The sequence below is a fragment of the Protopterus annectens genome, chromosome 5.part0 (assembly GCF_019279795.1).
Source record: "Protopterus annectens isolate FY-2018-M chromosome 5.part0, PAN1.0, whole genome shotgun sequence".
NCBI classification, from domain to species: domain Eukaryota; kingdom Metazoa; phylum Chordata; order Ceratodontiformes; family Protopteridae; genus Protopterus; species Protopterus annectens.
Genome location: NC_056735.1, coordinates 1,177,718,978 through 1,177,741,455, shown reverse-complemented (window position 1 = coordinate 1,177,741,455; position 22,478 = coordinate 1,177,718,978). Strand labels below are relative to the sequence as shown.

Here is a 22,478-nt window from a genome sequence, read left to right as displayed (position 1 = left end):
AATATTCAACCTCTTGAGGGACAAATGGGGGACTCCAGAGGTAGACAAGTTTGCCTCCCCTCAGAACTACCAATTGAACGAATTCTGCACAAGAACTCCCCACAGCCAAGCTTGGAAAGTGGATGCCTTGTCCGTTACCTGGGAAAGCCTCTCAGTTTATGCCTTTCCCCCTCTGCCTCTCCTCTCGAAGGTTCTACTAAAGATCAAACAGGACAAGCCAAGGACAATACTGATTGCATCAGACTGGCCATGCCAGCACTGGTACCCCGTCTTGCGCAGTATGGCACTGCTGCAACCATGGCACCTGCCTCAGACCCATTCCCTGCTGTCCCAGCAGGCGGGCTAGATTCTGCACCCTCAGCTTCAAACCCTGAACCTTGCAGCCTGGCTGTTTCCTTGAGCTCTCCCTTAGCATCCCTCAATAAGCAGGTACTGGATGTCATTCTGGAGGCAAGGAGGCCTAGTACTAGAAAATCCTATGCTGAAAAGTGGAAAAGATACTGTTCCTGGAGCCTGGCTCAGGGGATGGGCACAACGGTGCCCAGCTAACCTCAGACTCTACAGTACTTAACAGAAATGCTCCTCAGGGGCCTATCCTTTTCGTCAACTAAAATTCATGTCTCTGCCATTTCAGCACATTATAATAGAGAGACACCCCTCTTCTCTCACCCCTTGCTAAAGCAATTCCTTAGAGGGGCCAAAAATTTAAGACCCCCCCCCCCCCAGGAGAGCTCCCACTCCAGCCTGGGACCTTAACTTTGCATTGGAAAAGCTCACTCTTCCCCCCTATGAACCAGCCGCTACAGCAGAGTTGAGATTCCTTTCTTGGAAAGCAGCCTTCTTTTCTATCCATCACTTCAGCAAGAAGAGTGTCTGAATTACAGGCCCTCATGGCAGTGGAACCCTTCATTATCTTCCATGCGGACAGGGTTTCCCTCAGGACTGATCCTTTTTTTATGCCCAAGGTGGTGTCTTCTGTGGCCCTAAATCAGTCCATTCATTTGCCTATCTTTTTCTCTAATCCACAAAACAAAGGGGAACGAGTACTGCACTCTCTGGATGTGCACAGACAACTTAGATTATATTTGGGCAGGACTAAGCCTACCAGAAAATCTGAGCAGCTGCTAGTTAGCTTTGCTGCAGGGGCAGAGGGGAAGGTAATTTCAAAGCAAACCATTTCCAAATGGATAGCCCATTGCATTCATTTCTGCTACAAGCACCATGGAAAACCTACCCCACAGGGGATAAGATCACATTCCACCAGGGCTGCATCTACCTCTGTGGCATTTCTCAGAGGTGTCCCTACCAGGGACATCCTAGAAGCTTCTACCTGGAGCTCTGTACATATCTTCACCAAGCATTACCACTTGCCTATCTTTTCTAAATCCAGAGCTGGATTTGCCACTGCAGTCTTGCAGGGATTAATATCTGGTCCTAATGCACTTTAACTTCCTCCTCCCGTCCTTAGCTTTGGGAATCAACCCAAATGTGATGACTGCAACAATGAAACATGAAGAACAGTACAGTTGTGTACACTTACCATAAACATAGATGTTCGAGTGTATTCACTGTTGCAGTCCTGGTTACCCTCCCTCCAGCCCCCCTGACTTCTCTTGGCTCTACCTCTCCTTCTGGTTGGTATATCTATTTTTTCTTGTGTATTTGCTTTTTGATGGGGGTTTTACCATACCATTTAATTGCTCCCTATTGTAGGGGCACCTGACATCTGGGGCAAGAAAAACTGATGTAATGGCGTCTGCTGCATGTTTTTATACCCCTGACGACCTGACGTCAAGGAAGAAGCGACAGCATCTGACGCAGAAATCCAAAGACTCTGGTATTCAGGCTGGCTGAGGGCTACCTGCAGGCAGATAGCCCAAATGTGATGACTGCAACAGTGAATACACTCGAATATCTACATTTATGGTAAGTGTACACAACTGTACTTTACTGCTAAGGAAGGATTATTAGGTGTGTCCATGAGATGATGCAGAGGGTGGCATTTGGGCCCATGTGTGTGTGTCTGTGTCTGCTTGGGATGTAACAGTAGGGGGTTAATGAAGGGTTATGTTAGGTGGGTTTGTGTGTGCATGTATGTATGTAAGGATAAATAGTTCTGTGTGTAAGTGAATACCATCGGGTGAGGAGGGGGCTGTATCATGTACATGTGTGTTTCTGTGAGCGAGTGGGTGGGTTGGGATGGCTATTCACACCCCTAGACTAACGAGCAGACTCTACAACACATGGATGAGGGGAACCGCTAGACACCAGGAATAACTCCTAAAAATCATGCAGGCACTTAGAATGGGGGTTTTGGAAGGGAGGACCAGTAGACACCAAGGATACTATTCTTGTGTCTTACCCAGCAGTTCTGAGTATGGGAATTGGTGGGAGAAAACACTAGAAACTGGAGATACTCAATATGGGGTGCCTTAAAGGCATAAAAGTGAAATATAAGTTGCAGGGACCCACTATTCACCACTGAAACAGAGTGCCTTAAAGGGCACTAAACAGACCACAAACCCTGTACCTCCCCACCTCCCACAGAGGATATTAATCTCTGTGCCACTACTAGACATTAAGGAGTTTGATAAAAAAAAAATCATATTGGAAAAAGGATTCAAACCATGCGTTTTGACATGTGAAATCCCACCATTAGCCTGGTGCTCTGATAAATTAGTGTAATGGGTGTTTTTTTTTTTTTTTCAGTATTGACTATCTGTGGCATTATGCAGTGCTTGGAGCATGTGATGTACAAGGGATAGAGACAGAAAATTCTGGGCATATCTCTCACCCTCATAGTTTTTGCCCTAGTATGCTTTTACTGAAGAATATGAAATTGTGAAACTTGTATGTCTGGCATTAAGGACTGACTGTAGTTACTTTATCATCTGTGAGTTATCTGAGCAGGAGAATAGGAGATGATATGGATGTTCTTACAACAGTGACAGATATTGGGGTGTGTGGTGGGGTGTGTGTGTGTGTGTGTGTGTGTGTGTGTGTGTGTGTGTGTGTGTGTGTGTGTGTGTGTGTGTGTGTGTGTGTTAGTAACTGGGAGGGTTGCAACTGCTACAGTGCAGTAGTTAGTTGTGTTTCGTAAATAATTCACTATTAACAGGGCCTTTTTACCATGGTGCTGTAGCACTTTAATGAATCCTAGGGAATTAGTAAATAACCTTGTATCATAAGGAAAAAAAATAGGTAAAATATCTTCATACACCTGCATGCAGACCTGATCCATAATAGAACTTACAGGGCATCTTGATGGTCAGTCTTGAGGGGAGACCCTTTTTGGAAAAAAAAGTGGGTGGTGAAATTTTCTGGCTTACCCCCCCACCACCACCTCCATCAGGGATTGTTGGATACTCCATGGATATAGCAGAAATGCCTGTAGCTCTTCAACTGTGACATTGCAAGTTCAAAATTAACTGACCTGTATTAATCATTATCATGGGTCCATCTTGGACAGCTGTCAGAAGTCAAGTGAGTTAGCCTAAGAGCAGCACTAAGGATAAGTTATCTTAAATTAACTAGTCTGGAGTACAAGGGATCCATTACTTATACTCCATGGTATTTTGCAGTACACAAGCCAGGTGACAGTAACTTATAAATGACTGCTTGAGTGTGTGTTACAATATGTGTATTCAAACTGCTTAATTTATAAGCAACTGGCAAAAATAAAAGCATTTTTTTTTTTTGCAGAGGGACAAGCTTACCTCCCCCACTCCATCATTATTTAATTATTCTGGCAGTTAACACACAGGATTAAGGCTATGAGTTGTTGGCAAGCTTCTTCCTGTATTCTAGGATTTGTATCCCTCCCATGGCAATCTCTGACCTCATTCCAAATCAGGCTAGCCCAGGAGTTTTCTACATGCTGCCAAAAATTCATAAGCTGCGAAACCTGGGAAGATCGATAGTGTCAGGCAAAGGAACCCTGTCAGATGGTATCTATTAGTTTGTGGAGAAAATTAAGAAACCACTAATCAGTGAAAGGGACAGTTTTATTTAAGGCACTACTCAATTTCTAAACATTGTCAGGTTATCATGACCTACCATCTAACATTGTTTTAGCAACAATGGACATTACATCACTATACTCACACATCCCACACAAGGATGACACTCTTCCTGTCTCAAGTACTTACAAGAGAAAACAGTTCATCACAGCATTACTCCAGATGTAGTGGAGCAGCTTATAGAATTTGTTTCAGTACATTAACTTTAAAGAAAAACAAGTTCAGACTGTGGGCAACAAAATGACTCTACAATATGCCAACCTCTTCATGACAAAAGTAGAGGAGGATTTCTGCAAAACTGCACGCAGATCATTTCCATCTTATTGGCAATTTGTTTATAAACTGGACACTCATCATTGACTGCCTCAGAGAATTCCTCCAAGGACTTAACAGAATCCACCCATCTCTTAAAAAATCCTTGGAGTACTTGACTTCAGGTGTAAACTTCATTAATACAAAGGCAACTGTTTACAGCGGGACATTACAGACACATTTGTAGGAAACCAACTGACAAAAAATTTATCTGAACAGAAGCAGACATCATCCTACCCACACAAAGAACTGAAGTTACTTATACTCAAGCACTTTGCTATCACAGCAGTTGTTCTAGTGAGGAAGAAGCACACAGTTGGCCAAACTGAAAGAAGCCATGTTTGCTCAAGGTCACTGTGTCAGGGAATTTGACAGGGCAGTAAATACTCATATAGAGCTACCAACTCCTGTGTCAAGAGCTCCACTAGTGACATTATATCATACAGAACTTTAAAAAAAAAAAAAAGGAAAGATTCAAAATAATAAAATCATAAGGCACCTCCAACCAATGTTCAACGGGGATGACAAGCTGAGAAACATTTTTCAAGCACACCAACTACCATCATTTAATTAGCCACCAAATCTAAAGATGATCTTGTGAGAAGCATATTTGACCACAGCATAACATAATCCAAAATAGCACCTTGGATGGTTGCATAATTTTGTGCAAAACATGTCAGATGATTTGTATGGCTTCCAATATAATTTCACAAATTAACTGTTTCAAAGTACATTTGTTTATTTTATTTATTTAACATTTGTTTATCGGGAAAGTCTGATTTGGAATGAAGCCAATTTTCAGCAGAGGCTTGGGGGAAAACGCTCCAGACACATGTCTTTGTAATGTGGGAGGAAACCGGAGTACCCAGAGAAAACCCACACGAATGCAGGGAGGACATGCAGACTCGGCACAGAAGGCACTCCAGCCAAAAATTGAAGCAGAGAACCTCTTGCTGTAAGGTGACAACGCTACTAATGCTCCACTGCACCATTCATGATTTATTTGCACACAGTTATAAAAAAAGTGGTTTACCTAATCAAATCCAGTAAATGGCCAGGGACAGGTTATATAGGAGAAACAAGTATGCCACTCAGAATAAGGATGAATGCCCATAAACCCAGAGCTACAAGCAAAATAGCTGACAAGCTAGAGGCAGCACACTTTTCCCTGTCTGATCATTCAGTAAAAATTATGATTCTTTCTTTATTAATTTTATTTTATTTTATTTATTTAACATTTGTTTACTGGGACAGCGCCCATTTTCAGCAGAGGCCTAGGGAGAAACACTCCAGATGCATGTCTTTGGAATGTGGGAGGAAACCGGAGCACCCAAAGGAAACCCACATGAACGTAGGGAGGACATGCAGACTCCACACAGACGGCACCCCAACCAAGAATCAAACCAGAGAACCTCTTGCTGTGAGGCAACAACATTAGCCGCTAGCAATCAAAGACATTGGAAAGAACAATGGAGATTAAGCTAATTCAGTTCTTGAATCTGACATTCAGTGCTTTAAACCTGGATATTGTTTTTTGTGAGACATTATAACGCTTAAAAACTTCCTCTGAGCAACTAGCTGTAGACTTCTTACTGCCACAGAAGGTTAACCTTACCTGTAAGAATACCAGGATTTGTGATTTTGTACCTATGTTTTATGAGTGATGACAGTAGTTTTCACTAAAGCAGCATTCTAGTTAAAACACTTGAAACCATACATTTAACGTTCAGTAAGCTCTTAATATTCAGACAGTTTTAACAGTATAACAAAACTTTGTCCAGTACTGCTACTCTTCAGGGGTATCTGACAGAACCTTAGATTAACATGAAAATGCATTTTTTTCTTTCCTTTTTTATGTGTGTTAGCTAAACCTCTGTCTGTGCAGTGTATTAACTGCACACAACATCCATGCATTCTAACCCAATATTGTTTTTTTTTTTTTTTTTGTAGTCTCTGCCTTTCTCATAACATAATCATTCACTGTGATCTGGACATCATTGCAAATTAATTTTCTGTTAACCAAAACAGCTGTGTCATAAAGATTGCTTGTTTAGACTAAGAAATTGCACATTATAATTTCTTGTTTTCCTTCTCTGGATTTAACAAATCTCCCTAGTTATCTTTTGAATTGTGATTTTTTTTTTCCTCAGGAAGTATCAGGGTAGTCTCATACTATTAGTTTACAGCTAAATGAACACTGTAATTTAACATGCAAAATGTTGACTTTTAAAGCAGGGCTTGGCCTGTATTTTTTTACAGTTTCAGGGTCATACATGCAACCCCCCCCCCCCCCAACATACACACATAGTGTCCATCTCTTGAGGTGTAACATCCTGCTAAACATCTGAGTTCCAATTTTTTTTTTCCACATTGGCATTTTTCAACTGTCCTTTTATAGCCAATTGAAAATGACGTACTTCCCTTTCTAGGCACCCATGAATATTTAAGCATTGTGTCTTAACATCAGTAACTTAATAGTTCCCAACAAAGGGCTGTTGTCAGCCTGTAAGCTTTAGTAAATAGCCTGCGGTGGTCCAATAAAGGGTATTATCATGTTTGTGTTTCACTGTCTGTGTTTTCTGTTAGTGGACCAACACAGCATTTCTTAATTTTCTTTCCAAAGCAATTCATTCTGTTGACAAAATTATACAGCGTACAGTTCACTGTGACAAGTGGTTTTACTTTTGCCACTCTTGGAAGGTCTGCTGTTATAAGTATACTTACTTGCAATGCATTTTGTAATGCTAAAACACTGTTGGAGCTTTTCTTTCCATGTCTTACCTAGTAATGGGTTTTGAATAATGGGAGATTCCTAGTCAAGAAATAGAACGATGTAAATGTTAGTGGAGGATAACTTCAAGCTTATGTTGGACTTCTAAGGTTGATCAGTGATTGCAGCCTACTTCCTGGACTGACTTTGCGACTTGTTAGTAAAGTCTTTTACTCATGTAATGAAAATGACAAACTAAAGGTTTCTTCCTCTGAGATCAGAAACAGTCGGGACATAGCCTAAATTGTGTCCATGATCTAAACAACTTTTCACTGTAGGTCTCGATAAAAGACTGCATTCTGAAATTTATTGAAAAAAGTAAGCCTTTTGGCACAGCTTATGTTAAATAATTAATTCTAAGAGTCCCTCATTACTGTGAATCCAGAAGTCTAGCCATTCTTTGCAGCATGTATTTTAATGATTATATGACTTTTGCTTCTAATTTTGAATCCTTCACGTCTCTGATCTTCTACTTCATGTTCCAGAAGGTCCTGTCTTCTAGTAGCTGTTACCTTTGCTAGTAGATTTTCAAAATTCTGGGTTGCTGTATGCAGGTAATCTTTGTTGATCTGTATGGAGTAGACCTCCCTGAATGCCAGTCCTTGTTTCATCTTCAGGAGAAAATTTTAGGATTTTACTCATCTGACTTATTTTCCCTGGAAACTTGGCATAGGGGTGAAAGAGTGTTGGTATGCATAAGGAGAGGAAGGAGCAGGCTTAGAGCTCAGGCCAGCCTGTCACCCAGAACTATTTCATACTAAACTATGGAGTAGTGTAGGTTGGATAGAACATGCTCAGAAAATTCCTGACCTAATGTTATAATGCAGTCAAGACCCTTTTCCATTCATCCTTTGTTGCTGGACAGATGTGAGCATGGCTGCCTGATACTGACGAAGGGGACCTAAAATCTCTAAATCTTTCCATAAAAGTTGAAATGATACTCAAGTGTTAACCCAGCTCACCCAATTCCCATCTTGCATGCTGTCATTACACTTTAACCCACATTTCTGTTTTGGCCAACTTCACTTAATACAGTGTGCTCACTTTCTATAGTTTTGCTGCTGTTGTATGATTAGTTTGAAGTATATTAATCATTCTTTTTCAACGTTATTTATATTTTTGCAACTCTGCTTCAGTTGCATCCTTAGAACGAGTAACTATTTGGAATGTTGTGAATGTGTCAGAATAAAGTAAGATGATATAAATAATTCTGTTTTTCCAACCCGCAGGATAAGGACATCCCAGTGAAAGAAGGCAAAACATTGGATGATGCCAGATATGAAGCTGCCTGCAGCAGACTGGCGAATGAGGCAGTACGACGTGGCTCTGCAGACAATGTGACTGTAATTCTTGTTGCCGTTGGTTAAAAAGAGAAGAATTTGGCATGCCACTCGTGAAGTCTTGCCAACTCCAGTCTGGCTACACTTGTAGGGTTAGCATTTTTCTGGAAAATAAGCTGTATTACTTGCTGATTGTAAATAAAACTTCTGTTTTTTAGTTACTCCTCAGTTGTTCATTTATTCTTTAACCAATTTAGCATATGTTTTATAGAAAATGTCAGGAGCTTTTATTTGATATGCATTTCCCTTAATGTCTTTGTATTTTTCTTCTACTAGTATTTTTTTTATTCTAGAAAAGTAATTTTGCAATAATGTTTTTATAAGCGTTAATAGTCTTCTTTGTATTAGATAGAGGGCAGTGAATATACTCTTGCATGTATTCTTCTTCAGTTTAGTACAGCAAGCAAGTCTGAACTTAGCCTGACTAGTTGGTTTAGAGATTAGTATAGAGTAAATGAAATGGAATTGCAGTCCTTAAAAATTTTGAAATTGGGTACCGTAAGAATGGAAAATAGCATTGGCAGAAGTGGGGAAGGGAGCAATATATTAGATTGGTGCTGTTAAGTTACAAGATTAATTGATCATGTGTCTGCTCGTACTGAGACAGCAAAACTGCATAAGAGATATTTTTTGGAAAGTTAGTAGACAGACACGTTTTACAGGGATCTTACAAAGTATGTGGAACTGTAAAATGTGAATGTGACAAGTAGAGGAAATCAAGAAGTAAGAATTTGCAAAGGACAAACCATGTATTGGTCACATCATTCTGTGATGCATACTTTTCCATGCAACTTTTTCTTTCTTTTTTTTTTTCAATAATCATTTTTTATTATTTTTCACAACCATATTACAAATTCACACATTATATACAATATATACAAAATGCTTCCATTGGTTAATTTCACATATATATCAACCTCATGTATTGATCAAAGGTACAGCACTAACAATCAAAAGGAAAATAATAAAAAAAAAAAAAAAATTCAACATTAACAAATCCAAGCCAACAATCTGTCTTTTCTGTACATTTTCTATCTAATCTAAGGTTGATTTAGACTATATTCTGGTTCCCGAGAAAAAGTGGATAGTAACCTCTTAAGCCAAAATAATATTAAAAATTTGCTCCCATATTTTTATGTTGTTGATATTTTTCTTGCGATCACTAATTAACAGTTTATGTGCTGAGATGTGTTTTATTGCCAACGATCTGAAATTTTCCCACGATGTCTGGGCTGGGTTCAACCAATTTGTGGCTATATATAATTTCATTAATAGGCAAATATTCATAATTACAATTGTTTTTGATTTATTTAGATTCTCCGGGGGAATATGAAGAATCATAAACTCCCAAGAGAGTGTTGAATTTTGGTAACCCATTTTTTGTAACTGCAATTTTAATGAATTCCACAATTTATAAATGCACTTACAACTCCAGAACATGTGAAGCAAATCTGCTGTCTGATCAAAGCAATTTGGGCATATGGGTGAATTCTTCGCATCAAATTTGTGCAAAGTGAGGCAGTATAGTATGCATTGTTAAATATCATCAGCTGCGTAAATACCAATTTCTGAAGGGATACGGACTTTAATGTTAATTTAAATGCCTCCAATATCTTATTGTCGTCTGGGAATATCAATTTCTCTCTCCAGTAACTTGATAAAAGAATATAATTATTATACTTCCTCTCTTTTATCAATTTATATGCTGCGGTTATATATTTTCTATCCTGCAACAGCGCTTCCCATAGATTACGAGAAATGATTAAATCTTCCCCTTTCATTTCAAAGTTGTTAAAATAGTTTATAACCAAGTCTTTTAGCTGTCTTACTATAATTAAATAGGAAATAGGGAGTTCTATTTCTTTTAAAATATCCTGTACTGGTACTCCTAGAAAAGGATATAAATCGAGTACAGTTAACTCCATGATTAAAGGCCATGCAACTTTTTCTGAAGTGGTACTTGTCCTTAAATTCCAAGTTCTTGCTCTCCAGGAAAACAAAAAAAAACTCCCGTTATTCAGATGTAACAAAATTTCTGCTACCCTTTTACTTATCTGAAGATGAATGATTTTTCCTGCCTGTGTCCTGTAAATTCTCTTCCATCTCTTCACAATGCTGCCTGTTGGATATTACGTCTGAAGATAATTTGATGATGGAGAATTTTTTGTTAGAAGTGGATAGGCATGCAGTGCATTGCACACATGAACCATGTTATAAGACAGTATGAAAGAGAGAAATGGGAATATAATAATGATAACTTTATTGACTTTTCAAGGGGAGGGGTTTGTAATACTGAAGTGAAAGGAAATGGTGGAACAAGTATAGGCGAAGGCTATAAGGGAGCATTTTAAGAATAACTTACGTGGTATTTCACAGAGAGGGTAGAAAGAAACTGAAGCTGTCTAATGGGAAATGTAGGTGATCAGAGTGGCATGGGGTGCTTTCTAAACTGCAAAAGATAGGTATGGGACATCTTCACAGGGATTACCTTTGTAATGTGCAGGTCAAGTTTACTTTTTATTGTCTATATTTTCATCCTGGCTTCATTTTCTTAATTTTTTTGGCCCCTCTTTCACCCCACCCATAAAATGTACTGCCTGTGTTACCTCTTGGCCTATTCTTTCCATCTGACCACTCACCTTATATGACACTGGGAGAGGAAGGAGAAAAGAGAGTATCAAGGGCGTTACCCATCTGTTTATTTCTAGCACTCCCACCATCAGATTGTCAAGATAGCACTGTGGCAGTGCAAGTATATGCTTTCATAAACCCACATTTTCCAGATAGAATGTATAATACATGCATTACTGATGGGCTATTGCTCTGTGACCCCAAAGATGCAAGGGCTGCAGTACTTGGCTTTGCCACCTGTGCGATTTTTGTAGAAGGACTCCAACAACACCATTCTCTGGGACAGGAGAGCCAGCATTACTACATTTCCATCACTCCTGATTTGAATCACTCACTGACTTGAACCACTAAGGAACCCAGGTTGTCTGGAAATAGGCAAGGCTCCATCCTAGTAAAACACAGAGCTGGCCAAATTTTGACAGATGTTCATCACAGGAAGTATTACAGCACAAATTCAAAATATGAGCGAGATAATGCCAGAAGCTGTTATCAGTCCTTTGGATAAATTTTTTCCAAGCAGTTATCAGATGCCCTGTTAGTCCAGCTATAAAGAAGTGGCAGTTATATATCCTGTCCAGTTATATCGTAACACTAAAGTTCATAGGTAAACATTAGGTAATCAGTCTGCCTACTATTACACACCTAGTCAATAACCAGACAGTGACCAAAGGTGAGAATCAAACCCTGTACCTTGTATCTGCAAGGTAAACACGTTAACATTTATGCCAACCCTAAAATATTTACTTTTATTAGTTCTTCAGTCCAAGATCACAGAGCCGTTTAGATATGTATATTTTTTGTCACGCTACAGTATTTCGATGGTACTTCAAAGTGTTACTGTTTTGTATGAAGTTTTCTTATGATGTCTCTGACAAACTTGCAACCAAGTTCTTTTGTAATTATCAGAAAACTTCAAAAGATTACCACCTTGTTGGTGTGTGTTTTAAGGGGAATACCAAGACTGATATTATGCTACTTATTAACAGTACTTTGTCATGGAAAGCCATGTATTTACAAGATTTTCTTGAGTATGAAAGAGGTTCCAACATCTGAGTTGTCATCTGCTGGTGCTGTCAGTGCTGCGCCAAGTGTTCTAAGTAGGAAAAATGTGCAGAGCAACATGAGCACAAAGTTAAGCTTAAAAAGGTAGAGGTACATCCAGGTCTTCAGATATCGACACAGTAGCAGGCCATGGTGACCATGTGGTCCAGGCTGAGCGAGGATGCCCGTTTTACAGTATGTGATGTACATACTATTTCCCTCATTCGAGAGGGAGTTATCCACTCAGCATTTCCTGTTCCTCCTGTCATGTTACTGCTTTTGCAGAGGATTTAAGATAGGCAACAACTGATCAGGCTGAATCTCTTGTTAAAATGGTGTTAAAAAATGGCAAAAGGGAGAATAATTTGATTGTAAGAAGGGCCTTCTCCAACTCTGAATACCAGAATTCCAGGATCTAGGCCAGAACAAACCCTTCCTCTACCCGTCAGTAGTCTCAGGATGTTGTCCACAATTTGGTCATACATTGTATTGAATTTCCAACTGTTGTAATGCAGACATCATGGTGATGGATGTTGGGGTGTAGCAGACAACCTAATAAAGGACCCTGCTTTTCCTTTTTAGGGATCAGGCATTGAACCTTTGAGTATACTGGCCTAGGAGTGCATTAATGTATTATGTTGGTGTAAGAGGTTTCAATGGTTTCTTCAGTGTTAGAAGAGAGCAAAAGATTAGCAGATTTCCCTCATTCCCTTATCCACCATCTACTTCAGATGATAATGATGAAGCCTTAGCTTATTCATATCAGACTGAATCGCTTTTATTTCCTGTAGTTTCACTTCAGAAGAAAATTATTTTGGTACGTAAAGCTTTCACAAAAGAGCACTGTAATGCCATACTAAGACTTTATTATTCCACAAGCAGACATACCAAAATTCTGAAGGTACCAGAGCCTAAAGCACAAGGAATCTCTCCTTTTATAGTAATACCTGTCAAAATGTCTTCTCACTATGTTTTACATGGTTTGGAAACAAGGTACATATCTATGTAAACATGCCAAAGTTAGGCCATTTGTTGTATTCCTAAGCTCATAAGGTTTTACAAAAGACTGTTTTGCTAAGTATTGGTTGTAATATGGAAAGAAGTAGATGTTTGGGAAGAGAGTATATACATTTGTACTTTAGCCTTCAAGGCCATTGATTACTAGCTTCATATGTAGCAGTACCAAGCTGAGATTGTTAACTGTATGAAGGCTGTAGCCCTAGTTGGTCATGATACTTATCTAAAGGAGGCAATAATGTTTTCTCAGACTGCACAGTATAGCCACATTTTATCAGGTTTGGCTATGACTTGATGGATGCTAGCTTAGAGCAGCTACCACAACCATAGATGTTAAGTTGTCTATCTCGCCTTCATTCTTGCTGGTTGGGATCGGATCCGATCCTTGGCTCCGACTCGGCCATCTTCAATAGCTCGAGAGCTGTTTACTGGCTTGAGGCTACCCCTTATCCCATGATGCCTAGAGATAGCTACTCAGATCTCGTTTGCCCCTTCAGCTGCGAGGTGTCGTTTTTCTGGCTCAGGCTTGTATAGAATATTTTGTGTAAATTCTTACTAGAATTTAACTTTTCTAATATCTTATTATTAGAGATGGTGTTTTTACTGTAGTAGATAATTGTTTATTCTATACTTTTGTAGAACTCGTTTAACTTAGAGAGTTCTCCCCCACCCCTCCCCCCTTCCCCTGGTTAGCCATTTAACTTAGAGGCTTTCCTACTGCTTTTTCTTATAGGCTAGCCATTTAAATTAGAAGCTTTCCTATTACCTTCTTAAAATAAAATAAAAAATAAAAAAACTTTATCTATATCCTTTCTAGGTAGTACTTGTGTGCCTTTTCAGTAGGTGTGTTTTTTGTTCTTGTAGAACTGAAAATTGCTTTTTTATTGTTGGTTAAATTGGTTGGTTTCCTTCTCCAGTACAGAATGTCCAAGGAAACTAAGGTTTCTGGGTTTAAGAAGTGTGACTCATACTGTCAGTAGATGTCTCTGACAGATGGGCACACTTCTTGCGTCTATTGTTTAGGCGCTGTGCACCTGCAGGACTCTTGTTCGGTTTGCCATGCCTTTAGTCCAAGAGTCCTGCAGGATCATAAGAAAAAGTTGATTCTCAGGGGTCTGTTAAAACCCCAGGATTCACCGGCCAAGAGTTCACAGCCAGTGAAATCCCCTAAATCCACTAAGCCGTCGGCTCCAATTTCGGAGCCGGCTTTGGTACAGGATTTACCTTCTACGTCGGTTCTGGCTGGCACCGACAAGACAATCTCCCCGTCGGCTCCATCAGAGGCTTTGGAGCCATCGCGGAGCCACAAGAGGCTGAGGTCCCCTTCCTTAGAGTTGGTGCATTCGGCTCCTCGGTCTCCTTTACTTCAGAGCGAGCGTAGTCACCGATCCTCAAACTCCTCTCGATCCTCTAGGCTGTCGGATCATGATGTGGAGAGAATGGTCAGTAGGTTGCTAAAATCGCAGGCACTAACCAAATTGTTGTCCAGCCCTCCTCAACAGGTATCGGCTCCGTCCACTTCTCTTGATGTTCCTCCTCCGACTCCAGTGAGTTCGGAGCCGGAGTTCGTTGGGGTTCGTGTAGTGGAACCATTGGCTCCGATAACTCTATCTCCTTCGGTTCCAACAGCGGCTCCGATTACCTTGGTGGTACCTTCCATCGAGGGATCTGGGCGCCGTGGCTCCCTCGTCGGCTCTGAGGGGGCGAGTGGCATCAGACCCTTGTCCGACCCCGTTCTCCCTCCCGGAGCTTCAGCGCAGGTGAGCTCTGCTCCAACATCAGCCTCGGAGCCGTCCCCCTCGGTGCGGAGAAAGATTCCTATTTCTTCGGAACCGAAGCTTTCTCTGCATCATGGCAGGGAAACCTTTGATGTCATGCGGAGTGTGCTGTCCTCTGAGTCAGCTCCACTTTCAGCCCCACCGGCTCCGTCCCCTGTACTGCCTGTGCCAACCTCTGCTCCCCCTCCCGACCCTAAGCGTAGGGAACCGATGCTCCAGGACACCCCATTGGGTTTTTCCTCCTCTTCCGAGGCCTCTCCTGATCACTCAGAGGAGCCCCCTCGGAAGAAAAAGTGTAAGAGGAAGCACATGGACTCCCCCGAGTCTGTCACTTCTGATACAGACTTAGATGATTCGGAAGGGTCCCCAAGATCCCCCTCTGAAGATGTTTCCTTCTCAGACATCCTAGAAATGCTTAAGCAGAGGGGGAACTGGAATCCACTAGCCCCCACCGAGGATGAGTCTGTATTTCTGGATGCTTTCAGCTCCCGACCTTCCACCTCCTGGGTTTCTCCGCCTTTCGATCCACTTATGACAGTGGTGGCTCGAAAGGCTTGGTCAGCTCCGGATATAGTGGAACCAACTCCGAGGAGACCTGGTAAAGTCATTACAGCACCCCAGGATAAGCAATTGCTTTCGAAAGGTGTTCCTGTTGATGCCATGGTGGTAGCAGCAGCCACCAAAAAAGAGTTAGCGGAGACCTCTTCGTCTGTCCATCCCCCTAACAAGGCGTCTAGGACGATGGACAGATACAGGAAGCGAATGTTTGAGGTCACTGAACTACCTATGTCATTTTACCCAACTTCAAGGGGATCTCCTGAAAGAGCTCGGAGATACCCTTCAAGATCCAACAGCTGAGGGAGCACAAGCCAAAGTAGCTTCCCAGCTAGCAACGCTTAATTCTGTTGTTAACTCCTCCATGAGGCTCATTTCCTATGCAGCCGATGGGGCGAGTAGAGCCGCAGGTACGGGTGTGGCCCTTAGGAGGCATGCGTGGATGCGGCTGTGTAACTTTGCGGAACCCTTTCAAGCGTCCTTCACCAACACTCCCTTTGATGGTTCCTTTCTTTTTGGACCACAGGTGAAAGACACTTTGACTAGGTGTTAGCAAGAAGGCAAGACTCTCTCTGCCATGGGAGTCCATTTTTCCACTCCCTCTAGACCTTGCCCCAAGGGTCAGAAGAGTGGGAAGATGTGGTTCTGTAAATCTCAGGGAGCCTTGCCTGACACACGTAGTGATTTTTCCTCCAGAGGCAGAGGGGGAAACAATAATAGACGCCGCCCTCGTGGCAGAGGGGGTCCGCAGAACCAGGGCAACAGAGAATCTTTCTCTGATAAGCCATTCCAGCATCCCTGAAGGGTTGCCCAGCTGCTCACCTCTGGAGGCAGACAGGGGAAGACTTTCCCTGTTACCCAAAAGCCTGGCAAAGTTTAACAAAAGACAAATGGGTACGGTCCATTATATCCGGAGGTTACAAAATTCCCTTCCATCAACCCCCCGTACAGTCAAGGAAGACCCTTCCAGATGTTCCACCCAATCTGAAGGAGTAAGCAGTAATAGAAGTTTCAAAACTGCTAGAAAAAAGAGCCATCCAGGAAGTCCCGGCAGAACAGCACGGATCCGGAACTTACTCAAGGTTCTTTTTAGTACTAAAAAAAACAGGGGACTGGAGACCGATTCTGGATCTCAGCAGACTAAATAGGTCTGTACAAAGAACAAAGTTTCGGATGGTCATGCTACAGTCCATTCTAACCTTTCTGGGTCAGGACAATTGGATGTGCTCGATAGATCTTCAGGACACGTACTACCATATCAGGATGGACAGGCGCTCCAGGAGATATCTTCGCTTCCGGCTGGGGGACAGTCATCATCAGTTCAGAGCTCTGCCCTTTGGTCTCACCACAGCCCCCAGGGTGTTCACCAAATGTATGGCAGTGGTCACGGCACACCTGAGACGTCAAGGATTCCAGGTGTTTCAATATCTAGATGACTAGCTCCTCACTGCTACCACCAGGCATCAACTCCTGCAAGCATGGGACTACACAATCACAATCTGCCCCCAGCTAGGCATTACAATAAATTTCAAAAAATCTGCCTTGTTGCCCTGTCAATCTATCACTTACATAGGAGCAGACTTAGACACAAGGGATATGTTTGCAAGGCTACCACTAGAAAGGGTGTCCGCAATTCGTCAGCACGTACAGATTCTGATGCAGAGCAATAGAATCCAAGTCAGGTACGTCCTTCAAACTCTGGGTTCCATGGCAACAGCCATTCTTCTAATCCCATTAGCGTGCTATCATATGAGAATTCTTCAGTGGCTTCTGTTCATGCAGTGGTCTTTCCAAGAGCTACCCATGACTCACATGATCCTGATCACGGATGCATGCAAAAGACATCTTTCTTGGTGGATGGTCTCCCCACTAATTACTCAGGGCAGACTTTTCATTCAACCCCCTCCAGTAACCACAGTGACGACAGACGCCTCCCTGATAGGGTGGGGAGGCATTATCTGAGCAGGACAGTCCAAGGCACTTGGCAACCTCAGAAGTACCATCTGCACATAAATGTCCTGGAAATGAGAGCCGTGCTGCTGGCGTGCAAGCCCTTCAAAACTCTCGTCCTTCCGGGACCATTGTAATTCAAACAGACAACATGTCAGTGGGGTGGTACACCAACAAGCAGGGAGGAACCAGATCCTACCCTCTGTGTCGAGAAGCACTCAGACTTTGGCAGTGGGCAATTTCCTCCCAACGTTTTCTGATTGCGACGCACATCCCTGGGAGATCCAACGTCATAGCGGACAGGCTCAGCAGAGCTATCCTCATGCCTTACAAGTGGTCTCTGAGTCAGAAAGTTGCGGATCTTATTTTCCGCAAATGGGGACAGCTTTGCTGCAATCTTTTTGCCACCCCCTTCAACAGCAAATGCAGCAAGTACTTTTCCCTTCTTCCGCTTCCAGGTCACATACCCAGAGACGCTCTAGTCCACGATTGGCCTCAGGGGCTTCTTTATGCTTTTCCTCCATTTCCCCTGATACCGAAACTCATACAGAAAGCAAAATCGTTGGGTTGCAAAATGATCCTCATTGCCCCCTACTGGCCTCGACAGATATGGTGCTCGTTCCTGTACCATTACCTTCTCGAACAACCCTGGACTCTGGACCCAATTCCAGATGATCTGATTCATCAGTCAGGCAGGTTGCATCAATCCCTCCAAACTCTCCAGCTCACAGCTTTGTTGCTCCACTTCCAACCTTAGCCAGGCTTCCCAGCATTTCCCCAACAGTACGTGAGATTATCGTCTCCTCTCACAAGTCTACAATGAGAAAAACTTATGCTAGCAAATGGAAACGTTTTTCTTGTTGGGCAGAGGCTAGGAATGTGGATCCCTTTTAGCCCCTGTTCACGAAATTCTGGAATTCCTAGCACAACTGTTTCACTCCGGGTCCGCTTTCGCTACGATCAGGGTACAATTAGCGGCCATTTCTAACTTTCATGTTGGTTTGTCAAATTCTAACATTATGTCTCATAAGCTCTGTAAAGCTTTTTTGAGAGGGACAACTCTTCTTAGGCCTCCAGTGAGAGATCCCCCTCCTCCTTGGGACCTTAATTTAGTCCTAACTTCCTTAATTCTGCCCCCTTTTGAACCAGCAGCGTCCTGCTCCATCAAGTTTCTATCTTGGAAGACGCTCTTTCTGGTAGCTATTACTTCAGCCAGACGCGTATCCGAACTTCAGGCACTATGTATTCGTCCTCCCTACTTGGTTTTTCATAAGGACAGGGTTGCTCTGAGGACTAATCCTTTGTTTCTTCCTAAAGTCTGCTCAGAAAATAATTTAAACCAATCTATAGATCTTCCTGTGTTTTTCCCTAATCATGCCAACAAGGCAGAGTACAAACTACACCAACTGGACATTCATAGACAATTGCGTTTTTACCTGCACATAACTAAAGAAATAAGGAAGTTGTACCAATTATTCCTTTCTTGTCTAGATGGTTGTCACACAGTATTACTTTCATTTATCAGTTAAGGAACAAAGAGTTACCTATTAAACCGAAAGGTAATTCTACTAGGGCCTTGGCCACCTCTGTAGCCTTCCAGTCTAGGTTGCCCATGTATTCTATGTGTGCAGCTGCCACATGGGCAAACCCTCATACCTTTATTTCTCATTACAAGCTGGATATGGTCTCCAGGAGCAGAGGTGACTTTGGTTCCACTGTTCTGAAGAGTCTGCTCCACTGAGCCACCCAGGATATTAGGTGCCAGGGACACTGTCCCAACCAGCAAGAATGAAGGCGAGATAGACAACTTAACACAAAGAAGTTATGTACCTACCATAATGTTCCATGTTAGTTGTCTTCATCTCGCCTGCATTCTTGCGTCCTACCCTCCGTCCCCCTGTCCTAGTGGACCGAGAGGAGTTCCTTTTTCACTGGCTGTGTGTTCTCTTATTTTTCCTCTATTGACTTAGAGAATATGGCAGGTAAAGTTTGCCTATTTTTTGGACTGGTTTATTCTCTTGCTATGTCTGGAGTTAGCTATTTCAAACGAGATCTGGGTAGCTATCGCTAGGCATCATGGGATAAGGGGTAGCCTCGAGCCAGTAAACAGCTCTCGAGCTATTGAAGATGGCCGAGTCGGAGCCGAGGATCTGCTTTGATCCCAACCAGCAAGAAAGAAGGCGAGATGAAGACAACTAACATGGAACGTTATGGTAGGTACATAACTTCTTTTTTTAAATCGGTTTGTTTGATTAATAACAAGCTTTCCCAGGTGAATGGTATAGTTCAAGTACTACATGACCCTCTGAACAAAATTTGTTTGCTTAGTCCCTTTCTCAGAAAATGTGCTAAAACAACTAGAGGAACAGTTATGACCATGGAAAATATAAAATGATTGATCTGATGTTGCTTTCATCTGATCTTCAACCCATGGGTTCGGATCCAACTTGGCCGCATTACATAACTGGGATCCAAGAGTTGAGCTCCTTCACCCACAATTCCCCACTACACCATCACTACCTCAGATCTCTTTTGCCGCCATCGCATATAGCAGCTTCCAGACGAGCTTCTGCTGGGATTGTTGATATAGGTTACTGTGAGTAACTATTTTCATTTCCTTCCTCCACCTTCTTCTTTTCTTTCTTTTTGTTCAGCATGTTTTTCGCTCCAGCAAAAAAAAAAAAAAACTTCTCAGACAGGCTTTTTCTTCTTTCTTTCTTCCTTACTATGTCTGAACCCCCTAAGGCTGGTTTTAAAAAATGCACAGGGTGTGGGCACAAAATACCTGTGCTTTTATTGCTTGGGTGCTAGTCAACTAGAGTCCTCCTGTTCTATCTGCATGGGCTTTAACTAGCGCACTCTGATAGAAGGAACAAATTTATTTTGAAGGTCCTGCTCCCCACGTCTTCCACATAGCCCTCTCCTTCAGGAGCCCAAACACCCTCTAAATCTGACTGGGAGCACCCAACTGAGTCTAAGAACTCAGACAAAGCTCCTAAGAAAGACAGGTCATATAAGAGACCTACAGATTCCAGGGCTTGTCATTCTCCTTTCCTCAAAGGAAGCACTTCTCTCCCCGCCATACCAGTCCAAGGTTCTCGCCTGAACCTGCTCCTGCCCGCACTTCCCTGGCCTTCACCTCTCCTAGGCACCACTTCAGACCGGGGTCCATTGCTTCATCCACCAGGTCCTCTCGCTCCTTCTCCAGTGCCAAGATGGACAGGATTTTGATGCGTTTTCTGTGTGCACAGATGCAGATGTGGGTTCTGTCTGCTCTGTCTCCCTCTGGAGCCGTGAGCACCGAACCCCACCATTTGCCTTTGGCTCCTCTTCTAATCCGACTTGCGGCTTCAGAAATCTCTGGTCTGAAGTTTCCAAGTGTCGAGACCTCGGCACCGATGGGTATTCTTACCTCGACCCCAATCTCTGAGTGCTTCGGCTCGGACCAGTTCAGCACTGATAGACACTCAGAGCAGCGACTTTGGTGCCAAGTCCGAGGGGTGGGTGTTTGTTTCAAGGATTTCAGATCCATCCCTACCTCTTGGCGCCTTGGAGTTTGACAGTTCGGCTCCAACAGCCTCCTCGGTACCTGGGGTAAGCGGGGCCCAAGGATTTTTGATGCCGGGGGCTTCAGCTGTGGCAGTTGTCTTTGGGTGCTCGCTCTCCTTCAGCGTTTGAGATGGTGCAGAGAGTTCTCTCCACTCCAGTGAGGGCTCCGACACTCCCAGCTTCAGATACCTTGTCGGTCCCCTTTGTATCTGTGCAGCAGGCATCCCCTCCCGTCCTCTCAGGGACTGTCTGTTCCTCAGGCCTTGCTCCACAGCTGGAACCCCAGCAGCCTTCTGATGGCTCCCCAGATCTTCCCATTGAGATCATCCACGGAAAATAGAAGTGCAAGAGGAGGCACTTGGACTCACCTGCAGAGTCCCTCTCCGATGACACTGATTTTGAGGAAGGAGAAGGGTCCCCCAGATCCCCACCTGACAATGTCTCCTTTGGAGACATCATGGAAAATCATCAAGCAAAAAGGAGGGTGGTCTTCTAAAATCCCTAATCTGGAGGAATCAGTGTTCCTCGTGGCCTTTAGAACACAGCCCTCTACTTCCTGGGTGTCCCCCTTGCGGGCCCCTTGATGGACCTTATTTCCCACAGGGCCCGGAAGGAACCAGACATGATAGAGCCTATAGTCCATCATCCTGACAAGGTCCTTAGTGCTCCCCCAGGCAGGTCTCATTAGTCTAAAGGTATCCCTGTCGATGCCATGGTGGTTGCAGTGGTCACCAAAAAGGAACTTACTCTGGAGTGTTCCCCTGTCCATCCCCCTTAACAGGGAGTCTAGGGCTTTGGACAGATTCAGGAAGTGAATTTATTCTTCAGCAACCTTCACTCTGAGGGTACTGAACTATTTGATTCACATCACCAGACTTCAGAGGGATCTAATCAAAGAGATCGCTCAGCCTTCCACAGGGTCCATGCCTGAAGAGGAGAAGAAACCTGTCTCCTCTAAGCTGACCACCCTCACCACCATATCCAGCACCTCTATGAGGCTACTTTCAAATGCTGCAGAAGAAAATTCTAGAGCAGCCGGTTCTGGCATTGCTATTAGACTCCTTGCCTGGATGTGGCTTTGTGAATTTTCTGATCCCTTCAAGGCATCATTCACCAATACCCCTTTTGACAGATCAGCCTTGCTCGGTCCATCCGTTTACAACACTCTCTCCCAGAAGAAGAAAGATGGGAAGATGCTGTCTGCCATAGGGATCTGCTTCTCTACCCCACAAAGATCCTTTTCCCAGAATCAGCTTGGTGGTAAGAAATTATGGTTTCGGAAGTCCCAGAGCTCTACCTTTCCATCTCAGGGAGAGGTTTCCTCCAGAGGCAGAGGGGAAACAATGGACGCCACCCTGGGGGCAGAGGGGGTCCCATAAACCAGGGTTCCCAAGAACCTTTCTCGGAGAAATCCTTTCCACAACCCTGAGGGGTTGCCCCGACTGCTCTACTCTGGAGTGAGTCGGGGGCCACCTATCACTTCACCCAACAGCCTGGCAAGCCATCACTGCAGACC

General features: G+C 43.1%; 1 protein-coding gene across 1 annotated transcript in view; it reads left to right on the top strand.

Annotated features, from left to right (window-relative positions):
* The window catches only part of LOC122801582 (ILK associated serine/threonine phosphatase), a 1,071,836-nt gene extending 1,063,234 nt beyond the window's left edge, over positions 1–8,602 (top strand). The window contains exon 12 of the mRNA XM_044071026.1: positions 8,331–8,602. Coding sequence (XP_043926961.1) covers positions 8,331–8,468 — 138 coding nt within the window. The 3' untranslated portion in view covers positions 8,469–8,602. The remainder of the gene's footprint in view (positions 1–8,330) is intronic.
* Positions 8,603–22,478: the final 13,876 nt, after the last annotated feature.